At 40.2% G+C, this 15,113-nt stretch overlaps 1 protein-coding gene across 4 annotated transcripts in view; it reads left to right on the top strand.

Annotated features, from left to right (window-relative positions):
* ABCB5 (ATP binding cassette subfamily B member 5) overlaps nucleotides 1–1,370 on the top strand; it is a 65,625-nt gene extending 64,255 nt beyond the window's left edge. For all 4 annotated transcript variants that reach the window (XM_061585945.1, XM_061585943.1, XM_061585944.1 and 1 more), the window contains exons 28-29: nucleotides 428–574; nucleotides 678–1,370. In XM_061585945.1, coding sequence (XP_061441929.1) covers nucleotides 428–574; nucleotides 678–875 — 345 coding nt within the window. In that variant the 3' untranslated portion in view covers nucleotides 876–1,370. The remainder of the gene's footprint in view (nucleotides 1–427; nucleotides 575–677) is intronic.
* Nucleotides 1,371–15,113: the final 13,743 nt, after the last annotated feature.

The raw sequence follows: 15,113 nt of genomic DNA, 5'->3' as shown, positions 1-15,113 counted from the left end.
ATGGCTGTGTGGTCTCCCAGGTCATAGTCCAACACTCTAATCACTGTGCCACGCTGGCTCTCTTATTAGTGATTGGTCAGCCATAATATGTTTGTCTGTAAACTTGGTTAGATTCAAAGAACTTAGGTATCCAATCCAGCTCCAACTGAAGCTATTTGAAAAATTCTCTTGGATGTTAATGGCTCAGGATCCCATGCTACATTACACAGCAGGGCTGGAGAACCTGTGGCTAGCCAGCACGACTAATAGTGAGAGGGATGGTGGGAGTTATACTTCAACATCTAGAAGGCCAGAGGTTCCCCAGCCCTGTCATAGAGCTTTATTTTAAAAAATACACTACATCTATCATTTCTCCTTTATATTCAGTGCAACACATTGTATTGCTCTATAATTTATTGCTTTTTTCTTAAAAAACAAAACCTTACAGAAATACAATACTCGAGTAGGTGATAAAGGAGCACAGCTTTCCGGAGGACAGAAACAAAGAATAGCCATTGCCCGTGCCCTTGTCCGAAAACCAGCAGTTCTTCTTCTGGATGAAGCCACATCAGCTCTTGACACAGAGAGTGAAAAGGTTAGTCAACTCACAGCCTTGTTTCCTTAACCCGCTGACCCCCATACTGTATCTGTTAGAATGTATCATTTTAAAGATGTTTGTCTTTTGCCTTTGTCTGCAGATTGTCCAGAAGGCCTTGGATGAAGCCAGGAAGGGTCGAACTTGCATTGTTATTGCTCATAGGTTGTCCACTATCCAGAATGCTGACATCATAGCAGTCATCCAGAATGGCAAAGTAATGGAACAGGGTACTCACAGCCAGCTGCTAGCGATGGGGGGATTCTATTATGAACTTGTCAATGCGCAAGTATCCCATTAGTCTAGGCTGCAAGGTGTGCCCTATTTATAGAACCAGAAATAGAATCTCTGGGAAAAATCATGGCCAGGAGGATACCAAAAAAATGCAATGCCCCAGGAAGCATAGGACTTTTGTTTCTCAAACAGCAGTCCCCTTGGCCACACTGCAAACTTCATTTGAAAATGAAGGGATTATGATAGAGAGGGAGGGGAGGATCTCCTGTTGAAAGGGAGGTCAGAATCTCCATTAGGCAAGCTTAAATCCTTGAGCACACCTAAAATAGCTCTTTGGATCCCAGTCACAATTAAGGCTGGCTGTGCCATATTCTTATAACCATTGTCAAGTAGTGCTCAGGAGCCTACAGATGCAAAGTGTGGGCATGTTGGACATCTTCATAAGGAAGGAAAGACATTTATTTATATTTTGCTTTGTTGCAGAATGTTTTGTATTATGATGTATTATGATGATTTAAAGTTTTGTAAAAGTAATAAAAATAACTGAAAAAAACAGTAAAAACTAATGCAATTTATTGGTAAGGTTGGAACAGACCTGGAAGCTATCAGACCCAATATTTCGCTCCAGTGCCAAACCCTCTCCATATAAACTTCCAAGAGATTTAACTTCCGAAAGCAGAAGAGAGCAAGCTCAAACATAGTAAGCCGCACCAAAGATGTCTGCAGAACATTTATCTCCTGATTAACTAAGTCAGCCCAGCCATAAATTGCATGGAAAGATATTGAGAAAATATATTTTCAAATACTTTTGGAGCATTTTCCATATACTATTTTTAACATATATATATATAATTATATATATATATAATTATATATATATATATAATTATATATATATATATAATTATATATATATATATAATTATATATATATATATAATTATATATATATATATATATATAATTATATATATATATATATATATATTTATATATATATATATAATTATATATATATATAATTACATTATATCCAGCACACAAAATTCTCCCCATCCCATTTTATCCACACAGCAATCTTGAGAGAGAGAAAGGTTGGGTCTCAGTCATCCACTGACCTTCATGGCCATGTGGGGATTTGGTCCTAGGCCTCCCCAGTCCTAGTTGCTTGCACTGTGTACCTTTCTTTATTGAGGTTAATATCAGCATCACATGAAAAAAAATTGAAAATCAAATTTCGTGACACTGCAACATCTATATTTACTGAAGTTTACAGCTCTTCAGTATTCAAGTGACAGCTTATTTCTTTTCTCCAATGTTTTCTCCATTAGAAATAGATGCTGCATTTTTTTCCCACTTTATTGGCATCTTAGCTATGTATGTTATGGAAATAAAATACAAAAACATAAAACTATTATTCTACCAAACCTCTGTATCTTTTCAACTTGCTCAAACAAGGAGGGTGTGTCTGCTGCTGCTGCTTCTTTACAAGAGGAAATCTGAATATGCTAGGAAGAACAAAAGCATTTTCTAATGGCACTAAAGAACTATGGAACAGCTTACCTGAGGAGATACGACTGGCGCCTACGGTACTTTCTTTTAGGCGCCAGGTTAAGACCTGGTTATACTCCCAGGCATTTTAACGTTCATGTTTTATATTCAATGTTTTTTACTCTACCTTGTTGTGACCTTGTATGTTTTATTGTAACTTTGTATTTTAACTCTGCTGTTCACCGCCCAGAGAGCTATTCGCTATGGACGGTCTATAAATAAAATAAAATAAATAAATAAATAAATAAATAAAATGGAATGTTATCACTTCTCATATGTTGTTGGCTGCCAACGGTGGCTGCCATACTGGTTTTAAGAAACGGAGATGCAAGGTAGTTTGGGTGAGAGAATAATATCTCTGTATTTGCAGGTTACTTTTCAATTTCTCCTGATGGGGGAATTCTATGCAGCTTAAATTTTACATAGTCATACACTTGGCAAAAGACACATAGAAATGAGTATAACTGCCAATATATGAATGAATGAAGTCTTTATTGTTCAGACCCATAGGCCCCTTTCACACTGCACTTTATTCCGTTATTCTGACGATTTATTTCCTGTTAATTTGCACATAAAATTTGAGCTTTCACACGACATAATGGGTAGCTCTGGAATTCTGGTGGAATGTAGTGGAAGTTTAGCGCTAAATTCCGCAATAAATGATACCTGAAAAATTCCGATAGCAAGGCTGGGGATATGGAAGATCGCGGGAGTTTTGCACTAGCTGCCGCTGCTCACATAACAGGCATCCCAGCATGCAGTGCGTTCCCACCCTTACCACTGCCTCTGCTGCTGCGCTGCCATGCCTCTCAGCTGACTGCAATCACGATCGCGTCTCTTTCAACACCCCCCCCACGCAGAAGGAACAAGCAGAGCTTTTGAATAGAAAAGGCGGGAAAAGAAGCAGTCAGAAGACTGCGGTAGGTGAGAGCGCTGTGTAAAAGACCATTGCGCAAAATGCCACTAAATCGGTACTGTACTGTGAAAGGGATTTTTGAAATCTGGAACGAAGCGCTAGATTTTTAATCCATTAAACTAGCGCTATTAGCCCCATGTGTGAAAGGGCCCATAGGCTACCACAGTTAAACAGATATAAAAGGAAGATAAAAAATACATATTAAAAAACATATTACAATAAAATACAGTTTGACATCATAGAGTGGAAGAGCAACGGTACAGTTGAAATAAAATTTCCTCTCCTGAGAGGGAGATACCCTGACCCAACCCATATCTTAGTGTATAGATACTATAGTCAGAATAACGCAGGGATACATCCCACTCATCCCACAAGGTGTTTTAGGTAACTATTACTTTTCTTGCAGCTAGAGCAAATTTTGCCACCTGAGTAGTTATAAATATGTCATTGCCTGCATATCTGCTCCAGGGCAGGTCTATTTAACAAGGAGCGAAGGATGCAGGAAAGAAATTTTAATCTTGGGGACTTATATAGGGGCATCTTAGTAGGTAATGTATAATGTCCTCAACTTCACCAGATTGACAGATACAAAGTCTTTGTTGGGTCGGAATGTTAGAAAACCTCCACTCCAGAAAAGCAGAGGGCATAGTCTGAAGTCGTAAAGCTGTGAATGATTTTCTCAAGGGCGTCATTGTTAGAAATGTAAAGTAGTGCTCCATGCCAAATGTTTTAGGTAGTGGGTACCAAATAAAATGACATTTGGGTAACTGAAAAAAGGTTGCACCATTTAGTATAAAGAAAATTCTATCTTTGAACAGCTGTTTAACTCAGAAGTAAAAGTAGGTAAAACTTCAGTGCTAATCCCATGAGCAGACAGAGGAGTTTTAAAAGAATTTACCCAGCAGCTTTGGGTTGGAGTTTGCAGTTGTTCTAGAAAACGTTTCTTTGGCAGGCACAAATCATTTCTAGAAGACAACTTCAGCCAATACAAAGCAAGTGGAGCATGAGCACAGGATTCTATAGAATAAAGCCCCGTTTCTGCCCTCAAAAGAAATGCAGGTGTACTTTGAGAGACAGCTAACAGGGATCTCATGAAGGAATTCTGCACTACCTCCAGAGTAGAGACATTTGTATACCCCCAAAGCTGTGCGCCATACAGCAGTTGTGGGACTATCTTCTTCTGAAACACCTCAACTGCAGGTGCAACCGAGCTCCCCCCTTGGAACTTAGAAAAACGCATCAAAGATTGTATAGAATGGGAATTTCATCTTAACTGTATCCAGATGTAACTTCCATGAAAGTTGGGCATTAAACCCGAGTCCCAAGTACCTGAAATTACTTTGTTGTTCAATGGGTTTATCATTCAACTTCCAAACATGAGGTTTTTTTCTTCCTCCCAAAGACCACCACCTTTGTTTTGGCATGATTGATAAATAGATACTCCTTTGAACAAAATGTACTCAGACTTCTTAATAACCTTTGCATCCCAATTTATGTAGTGGGAATCATAGCTATGTCATCGGTATACAAGAGGACAGAGAGCTTGGCATCTAAAACTGAAACTGGAAAATATTCTGAACCACTCAAATCATGAACAATGTCGTTGATATAAAAATTAAAAAGGGAGGGAGCCAAGAGGCATCCCTGACGTACTCCTCTGCTGGTTGTTATATTTTCTGATAGTAATCCATTTGTCCCAAGCTTTACCCTGAGAGAAGTATTTGTGTGCAGCATTTGTATTAATTACAATAACCTTCTGTCAGTATTAGTGGCGGATAACTTTTGCCACAACTGGCCTCTGTCAATAAGATCAAAGGCAGAAGTAAAATCCACAAAGGCAACAAAAAACTCTTTTTTGCCACTTTGGGAGTATTTCTGAATCAGGTGATGAAGAATAAAGCACTGATCTATTGCGGACTTTCCCTTTATAAACCCTGCCTGCTCTTCAGCGATGACTGAGTTCTCAGTAGCCCACGCTTCCAATTTGCATAGCAAGTATTTAGAATACAATTTAGCAACAACATTGAGCAGGCTAATAGGTCTAAAAAAATTTGGATCCACCTCAGAACCTCTTTTATGAATGGGCACAACTACACTTACTCCCCAACCCTGAGGTGTTTTCTCATGTTGGTTTATATAGGTGAACATTTTAGCAAAAACTGGGCACCACCAGGCAGGATTTGATCTAAACAATTCTGCAGGAAGCATATCCTCCCCTGGTGCCTTTTTTGCAGGCAGAGAATTAATCAGAGTATATACTTTGTCAAGGGTTACAAGGTCCCACTCAGGGCAGAAGAAGAGCAGAAAAAAAGTCTATATTAGGGTGAATATCTAGAGTTAGCCTGGTGATAGACTGAGTGAAAAGGGAAGAAAGAAAATGTGTGTACCATTGTGATGAAGTAATCTGATTATCAATGGAACCCATTCCCCCTTTTATCCCTTTTGTCACCAAGGTCCAAAATCTAGCTGAGTTCTTTTCCAAGGTTGCCAAACCTAACTCCATCCACAGCTGGTATATGTGGTTATCCTTTTTGGAGCACAGCAAATTTTTATACTCTCTACTGAGATGTATATAGGAGTTAAAGTTTTTTTTAAAGAGTCCACTTTCCTTAATTTTCTTATGGATCTTGATAGGATACGTTTGTGAGCAGCACACTGCTCATCAAACCAACTTTGATTTTGCTGTCTGAGTGGGAGCTAACCACAAGAGGCCTGATTTCTATCACTATTTTGTTAAAAAAATTCCAAGGGATCTGAGGAAGACAAAAGTTGATCCCTTAAAATTAATATCCTAGGGGACATTTAAAAATAGATTTATTCCTTCTTGAACCTTCCCATTCCAGCGGACCCTTTTATCACCTTAAACTGCCAGGTTCTCAGGAGGAGCTGGTACTGAATGGATAAATCCTACTGGAATGGAAAAAAGAGATTGAACTGGCATGTGATCACTCTCGGGCCTTGCAAGAACTTTAAAGGTCTCAAAGTAAGAAACAAGTGGCTGAGAGAGGATCATATAATATATAACACTCTTTCCCCTTGGTCCAATATATGTATATAACTCCGATACTGGGCTTCTATCTGTCCCATTACATATATTCACTAATAGGCAAAAAACCTTGCGGTTTAAGAATGTACCTGTAGCCCATAGATATTTCTATCAAACTTTAAAAAGTAGGGAAATTGGGCAGCTACAGTGAATGCACCAGGGGAGCAGGAGACCTGACCTCCTCTCTGAGATATTGGACTGCCCTACACATTTGTCAAATGCAAACACAGTTTGGTTTGGTCTTTCAGAGTCCAATCCACTTCCTGTGTAGCTTGGAAGAATTTGGTAACATGTGCCTCTGAGCATATGCTAAGTGGTGGCAGTACCTGCCATCTCCGAAGATAGAGAATTACATGCTTGTATGTTTGTTGGTGTTCTTCTTACTTTTCTTCATTCCTGTGTTACTAATGTTTCTACAGAGAATCGAAACTAGAAAATTTTATTTCCCTCATTATTCATCCTACAAATCTTTGTCAAATTTATTTTTATTAATTTCAAAGCCTTTTTATTGGTCAATGTCATATGATGGTGAAGACAGCCTTTTGTGTTTCAAATTGGAGGTTATGTTCTATTTCTATTTTGGGTGCATTAACAGTGGAATCTGAAACTGCAGTTTGATGTAAAATCAGACTGATTAAAATACGTTGCCACTTCAGCAATGACTCTAGCTGTTGGAAAAAAGAGGATGCATTTTTTTAGCCTGCTATGTTTAAACCACTTCATTTAAGACAAGATGGGCACGGTCAATTAAAAACATAGAGCACACTTAGCATTTTGCTAGAATATATTTCACTTCCCACTGTTTTATCTTGTGCAAATTGAGACACTCCTGAGGTCCACTGGAGACTATTCTGCAGAAGTCAGTGTCATTATTTCATAATTATGTTTGGAGTTTTTTTAGTGTAAATTTTGCAAAGTGTTGCTGTACTTCACATATCCACAGAAATAGAAACAAAATAAATCAGACATATTTAAAGTGACCATCTGAACTATATCAACTGTCTTAATAATGTTGCTTCCTCCCTGCTAAAACAAGATCAGCACAGCACATGTCATGTTTCTATTATTTGGGCTGATTGCAGGTGTTGCCACCACTCACCATATGCTCAGAGGCACATGTTACCAATTTCTGCCAAGCTACACAGCAAGTAGATTGGATTATGAAAGACCAACCCAAATTGTGTTTGCATTTTGACAAATGTGTAGGGCAGTACAATATCTCAGAGAGGAGGTCAGGTCTCCTGCTCCTCTGGTGCATTCACTATAGCTGCCCAATTTCCCTGCTTTTTAAAGTTTGATAGAAATATCTACGGGCTACAGGTATGTTCTTAAACCGCAAGGGTTTTTTTTTGCCTATTAGTGAATTTCCCTGCTTTTTAATCCAGGAGGTAAGAAATGGGATCCTGTGGAAGTGTGCTGAGAATGGATTGATCATTTGCATGCTTATTGAGTTCAGTGGGATTTACTCCCCTGCAATCATGTTTAGGATAGATGAAAGTGACCACAGGGGATGGGGAGGGGGGAGGAGGGGGGAGGGGAGGAAAGGCAGAGGGAAGGACTGGAATGGGAGCAGGCAGGAGGGGGAGGAGAAGGACAGGTTTGATCATTTGGAGGGGATTGGAAGGGGATGGGGAGTGACGGACAAGGAAGGGGGAGGGAAGGGGCAAGGGGAAGGGGATAGGAGGGAGGAGAAGGGAGAGTGGGTTTGATCATTTGCATACTTTTTGAGTTCAGTGGGATTTATTTCTGTGTAATCATGTTTGAAAATGGAAATGGACTGCCTTCAAGTCAACTGGACTTATGGTGACCCTTTGAATAGGGTTTTCATGGTAAATGGTATTCAGAGGTGGTTTTACCATTGCCTTCCTCTGAGGCTGAGAGGCAGTGACTGGCCCAAGGCCACCCAGTGAGCTTCATGGCTGTGTGGGGATTCAAACCCTGGTCTCCCAGGTTGTTGTCCAGCACTGACCCAGGGGAGGGGATTGGGTGGATGGGCACTGGGCAGAAGGGAAGCCCCTTTCCTTTCCAAAAGGAAAACATTATGAACAGTATCATTGCTTTTCAGCATTCCCCCCACCTTTTTATTCTACTGCAGGCACAATTTGCCTCCCATCCAAATTTAAACCAAAGCTGTCACTGGCCACATTCACATCTGACCTTTATTTCAGCTTAGACAGTCATGGCTTCTCTCAAAGAATCCTGGGAAGTGTAGTTAGTGAAGGGTTCTGAGAGTTGCTAGGAGACGCCCTGTTCCCCTCACAGACCTTCAGTCAGGGCGGCTGACTGTTAAACCAGTCTGGCCACTGGAGCTCTGTCAGTGGAATAGGAGTCTCCTCTCATCACCTTTCACAAACTACACTTCCCAGGATTCTTTGAGGGAAGCCATGACTGTCTCAAGTGAAATCAAAGTCTGCTGTGGGTGTGGCCCCCTGATTAGGCAATCCCAGCAGCTGTGTGTCTGGCTTTTAGAACTCTGACAGTTGGTTCTTAGTGAGCATGTCCCACGTTATCATAGGCTTCCAGCCAAAAATTCTTAAATTAATTAAAAATCAGCCAGGCATTTTTTTAACTTTTAAACTGCAGAAGATGAAAGCCAGAGTATGGGCAAGGTCAGTATTAGGATTACAGGTACTCTGTGAACATGGCTAATTCGTAATGAATTTCAACAGATTATGAGAACTCTGACAGCAAAAAGTCCAAAAGGGCTGTGGGGGTTTTCTCTCTCTTTTTACACTTTGAACTCTCGATTCTCTCTGACTGTTTTGTGTATCACCATGAAAATTGAGAGGGTTGATAAGCAAACATTTCTGAGTTCAGGACTATAAGTTTTATAAGGTTTTGTTTTGAAATGAGCTTATGGGAAACATCAGAATGGCATGGGGAGTATTTTCAATTTTACATTATGGGATGTAAAAAATCCATGCTGGCTATAGTATACAGCCACTCTGGTGGCTGTATAATATAGATGGAACTTAATGACAAGAGCAAAAAGAGATTGGCCAGCTGTGTTGATAACCAGGTCTTTTGAGTTCCTAATGGGAAAAGGAGTCAAATCTTCCGGTGTCAGCCCATTTCTCCCCTATTTTAAAATTGTTTAATCCTATCCTGACATTCATGTCGCCCAACATTAAAATTAAAGGATTGAGGTTTGACTCATAGAAAGAGGAGAGAACATGATGTAGATCAGTCCAAACTGAGATACCCTCACACTTTGAAATCTGAGGAGGGCAATACACATTTATCAGGAAGATTTTTAAACCTGAAGGCCAGACAATTTGCATAGTTAAGATATTACTATTAGAGCCCAGGTCAATCTATGTAATATTCAGATTATGATCAACCGAAATTATAGTTGCCAGACCACCCTGCGGCCGTCCTCTGCTGGGAGGGTATAAACAGCATACCCAGGGAGGGAGGAAAAGGTTGTTGAAGCAACCCAGGTTTCTTGGATAAAAAGAATTTGAAATTGGGCACAAAAGTCTTTTAAGTTTTCATCTGCTAGCTTAGAGAGCCATCCTGCTACATTCCATGACAGGACCTTAATAGGTATGACACCATTGGAATGTGGAACAGTGGACAGTCAACACTGGCCATCCTCTTTAAGTGGGCCGCAAAAAGATCTAGGAACTCAAGTTCCTTGATAACAAGCTCCTTTGCCCTTGCTTCTGTGATTCCCATAGCTGAAGGGGCCCTGAGCATGTGAAAACAGGAGATGTTCATCTGATGGGTCTAATTCTATCAGAGATTCCTCCTCAACTATACAGTTAGAGGCCGCATGGTATACAGTTTGTGCTCCTGACTGAGGGGTAACCTTATTCCTCAAGCCTGGTGCAGAAGGTTGGGGTAATAAATTGATTTCTGCTACGACGTTTTGAACCTTGTTTTGAAAGTAGCCCAGCTGAATTAGATCCAATTCTTTTACAGAAGAGGGAATTGGGGGATTTAAAAGGTGTAAGGAGGGAGATGACTCAAGAGATTTCTCCTGAATAGCTGATATAATTACTGGGTGTTGTTGACAACATTTTCCTTGGAAGGATTAAAAATAAAAGGTCTCCGATGGTCTTTTAGATTTGGGATTTGAACCTTAGTAGATTCTGGGTGCAGGTTAAACAAGTATCATTAAAGACTAACCTATTTAACAGTTTTTGTAGCCTACCAATAATAAAGTGATGCTCCTCAGTTGGAAGTGAATAAAATGTAGTAATCAGTGCTTCTTCTTCTGGTATTAAGGTCAGAACTTTTTCAGAGGAAGAGTGTTTTCCACTCCTCGCTGGGGAGCGGTCTCTCTTGTGTAGGTTTCTTGGCAGGGATTCTTCTACTATCACAGGCAAAAAATCATTACATGGGGGTTTGCCAGCTTTAGATTTTGTAGGACTGATGGAGGACAGGCCCATAATTCTTACAACGTCATCTCCACATCTCAGGTCTATAAATTCGTTTGAATTTGAGGGTGAAGGTGGATTATCACCAGCTAATACAACCTCCTTCAAGTCCAACAGCTCCTCGGTCGGACAATTTAAAGACATAAATTTATCTCTCCTAATGGGCACTGTGTTCTGATAAGAGACACGTGATTCTTTAATCAGAGGTTGGATCAAAGTATTATAGAAGTGTCTGTTCACCTCTATTCCAAATTTTGCAAAAACTTCCCTGCATCTAAGGATATCATCTACAATGGAGGTTCTAGTAAAAGTTACTTTTAATCCAAAATTAGAGAAATCAAAAAACAGATACTCAACTTCCTTTATATCGAGAGGTGATACATAAGTGACTCCAATGCATCTGTATAAAATGTACAAAGTATCTGTATAAAATGAAGTTTCTTTCCATTCTGTGTTGGGTCATCACTTGGCCTAGGGAAGTTGCAGAACAGTACCTGGAGTCTTAGAAGTACCATTGTTGAAGCTGTTGAGAGAGATAAATTACCATTAACAGAAGTCCCATTTGTAACTGGGCTCTTAGATGGGAGCAGGACTTTAGCTGGTAATTTCAGTCTGGCTCAAGAGACAGGAGATCACTGATTGCGGCCTGAGGGTTAGAGTCCTCGACTATGGGGGGTAGAGAGGGGAGGCACCAGAAACTGGTCCCCTTGCCTTGGAAATTTTGAGATTGTTTAACTTGTTTCACTTGCACCTTTTTTCCCCTCTTGATTTTCAAGTAGATTGAACAATCTCTTAAAATTAAACTTAGTGCTGTGGGAATTTTTCCCCTCTTTTTCCCTTAGTTGATTTTTTGGTCACTCCCTGCCTATTCTGAGGTTTGTTTTCACCCCTGACACTCCTGTGCCTCCTTCCTTTCCCCCTCTGCATCTGGATACATCAGTGACCTTTTCTGCCCTTGATTCAGTAGACCCCTTAAATCTCTCATTCCTTTGATCAATAATTCTGGATGGGACATCTGGGAGCTCAGTTTGAGTACTAACATTAATACCTATCTCATTCCTGGTTCCCATAGGTCTATATAAATTGCAACTTCTAATATCATCATCCTTTAGTGAAGTAGCAGAAAAAGCAGCCTGGGACAGGTGTACGGAGGTTTCATTGACCAATCCCATAGGATGAGCATAAAATTGTTTAAATTCTGCAATTTGTTGCTTAATATCTGTGATGTTTCTCAGGATAATCTGGAGAGAATTTGCAAATAGCATGTTTTGTGCTCCCATAATATCAAACCATAATGAATCAGGAGAACACTTTGAAGTCAGTTGTGAGGACTGTATGGATTCTGCATCAGTCTGTAATGTAGGCTGTTCCTTTAAGTCATAAAAATGAGGAGGTGAACTTGCATCTTTTTTACATTCCCCAAAGGGGAAGACAGGGTGAGACAAAGCAACTAAAAATGTGCATCACTGCAGATCAAGGGCTTTGAAAGGGACTATGCTATGGCCAATGTACAAGACACAAGAGGTATCACAAGCAGTTAGAATGTGGCTGTGCTTGCTCTGTTGTCCTAGACCAAGGTGTGCATTTTTGAATAATCATGGTTTAGTTGGAACATGGCTACTTCTACATATATGCTAATAAGATACTCAAAACCTCACTGTACATTACCAATGGCCTGGAAACTTTTAAATGCATTTATATATATTTAGTGGAAAATACCCTTTATAATGAGAAATCAGTTAAGTACCAATTTTCAAGCTGTTCTTTTGGAATTCCATAGGTTTTCAAATCCATGGTTGGGGACAGTATATATTGCTTATTGGGGAGGATTTGGGGACTGGTTATGTTGACTCAAACTTGTCAAATTTTACAACTTACCTTGCCACATAAGGAAGGCTATGCACCTAACCATTTTTCTGATAGCATGTAAGTGCACATATTCAACTCACTTGTGCAGTCTGCACCCCACCCTGAGTCCCATCTCAAACTACCCCTGCTTTGGTTTTGTTCCCATGAGAGGTAGCACCTTCTTGAAAATCTTTCATACGAAATCCCTAATGGTTGTGTGACTGAAATGTCAATCATCCCAGCCTCAGCTGTTTTGCCATTGCCTTTCTACCAAAAACCTATGCAAGAATCTCCTCTCTCCCTGCCCAGATACACACTCTTTCCCCTCCTCTTCTTTTGCTTGTATGCTTGACCAGAGCTTGGAAAAGTTACTTTTTTGAACTACAACTCCCATCAGCCCAATCCAGTGGCCATGTTGGCTGGGGCTGATGGGAGTTGTAGTTCAAAAAAGTAACTTTTCCAAGCTCTGTGCTTGACTTTGCACAACTAAAGCTGTCTTGGTAACCCTGCAGAATGTTTAACTTTTTGCTTCCTTCCTTTCTCATGGAATGCAACACATTTTTAGATGTGAAAAAACTGCTCTCAAGAACAAGGGTTATGCAGGTGGCATTCCTGGGATATAGAGGCAGAAAAACAAATGTGAGGAATTGAATCTAAGTGTTGGTGCAAATGTCCTGAAAATGATTGCTCTTCTTCGGTCCCTCCCTGCGTGCTGGGTCTTATTAGTACCATAAATGAGGGGCCACCCAACCTTGCAGCTCCAAAGCTGCAGGTGACTGCTGAAGCAGTTCAAGATAGAGGCTAGACGCAGAACAAGGAAGAGGAACCCAAGAATACATATGGCACGGTGAAGACTTTCCTTGTCATGCTGACAAGTCTCATGTTATAGTCTGAAGGCCCTTGAGGCTGCCACCTTGCTGAAGCTAAGCAGGTCTGGATCTGGTCAATGCCTGGATAGGAGATCTCTTGGGAACCACATATATGTTACCTCAAATTCCACAACAGAAGAAAGGTGTGATATAAATATAAGAAAACGAATGGATACAAATACACTCCAGGAGCTTGGACATTTGGTCTAGGACTACAAGGTATGTCTGCTGGTGTGTTCATTGGGAGCTGCAAGCTAGGCTTGGGAAGAAGTGCTGTGGCTGCAGGCTAGGAGGGTGTGGTTGGTTAGTGGATTGCTAGAATAGGTGGTGATATTACAGGGTGTTTTTATGGACTGAACTGACTGGGATTGTTGTGGCAGACTGGGAAGAGGAGCGGAGAGAAGTAGCTTGGATTATATGATGCTTGTGATATTTAGCATCTGGCCATGAGAAGCCTTTGGTATGCAAAGCCTCTCAGTATCCCCAGGCACTTTGGCCTCCTCTGCTAGTAACCATTACATTACAGATCCACAAGCATTGGATTATCACCATGACCCATCATTTTTGTGAATTTCTACAGGGCTACGATGATGATTGAGAAATGTGGGGAACTTTGTATATTTCCAGAGTCACTATCCATTATGCAGAACTTGCTGTTGCTAAAATATGGGGGGGAATTTACTTCCTTAACCAGTTTTGTACACAATGCCCCCTGACCCAGGTACCGTAACCTGCAGGGGATGCAGAAATGACCAACTAACTGGATGCCTGAATAAACAGATAATCTGGTTGTACAGGCCTTTTAAAGATTGTGTAATATTTTAGTCTAGAATAAAAGTCAAGGCTCATTCTGTAAAATCCAAGCCGCTCTGACCACTGCCATTAGTCACTAATAAGTCTGTGTGAGTTTGTGTGTATGTGAGAGAGAAGTTAATATGGTGATCTAATCTGGGCTCAAATTTGAACTTTAGCAACTCAGAGGTTCAGAGATTATAGCATAAAAAGTGATAGACTACAGATGGCAACTAAAATAAATCAGTTTATTGATTCACAATGCTTCATTTGGAGAATATTATCTTCATATAGAAAATATGAGCCTTGAAGGAAGACACAACAAAATAAAGAAATGGTATTTAGAATATAATATGGATTAAAATTAAAATATGGATAAAAAGAATAGCATTATAATAGCATTAGCAAATAAGCACAGTAAGTTGCATGAGAATCTAGGCTTGTTATTTCCTACCATAACTGAAGAATCGCCTTCTTTCTACTTTCCTTCAGTCCACCTAGTTTTCAAAAGAATTTCTGAATTGCCTAGTGTTTATGGAATAAAGTTCAGTTACTCAGCCAGCACAATGGGCCAAAGGATCCTCAAGTTTCTAGCAGAGCATGTGTGATGAAAAGAAGGTATGTGTGCATGTGAGAGACAGTTAGATAGGAAGGGTAAAAACAGTCTTTGAACATCTTTTTATATTGATCAGGGACAGGACCAGATTCTTCCATCTTTTCCATCAATTTCATTGCCTTTCATAGGTGAACTCACATAAAATGTAGATTTTGGGTCTCCGTTATCTTCTCGGGAGAATGTGTAACTGTGAAGTTGGGGGTTCCTTGGACCTAACAGGGCCCAGATTAACAAGGGGGGAAGTGTGTTCAAATGGCCCTGCCCATCTCCAGCTCTGCCCGCACC

The sequence above is a fragment of the Rhineura floridana genome, chromosome 10 (assembly GCF_030035675.1).
Source record: "Rhineura floridana isolate rRhiFlo1 chromosome 10, rRhiFlo1.hap2, whole genome shotgun sequence".
NCBI classification, from domain to species: Eukaryota; Metazoa; Chordata; class Lepidosauria; order Squamata; family Rhineuridae; genus Rhineura; species Rhineura floridana.
Note: the sequence above shows the minus strand (reverse complement) of the source record. Positions and strands in the feature narration are given on the sequence as shown.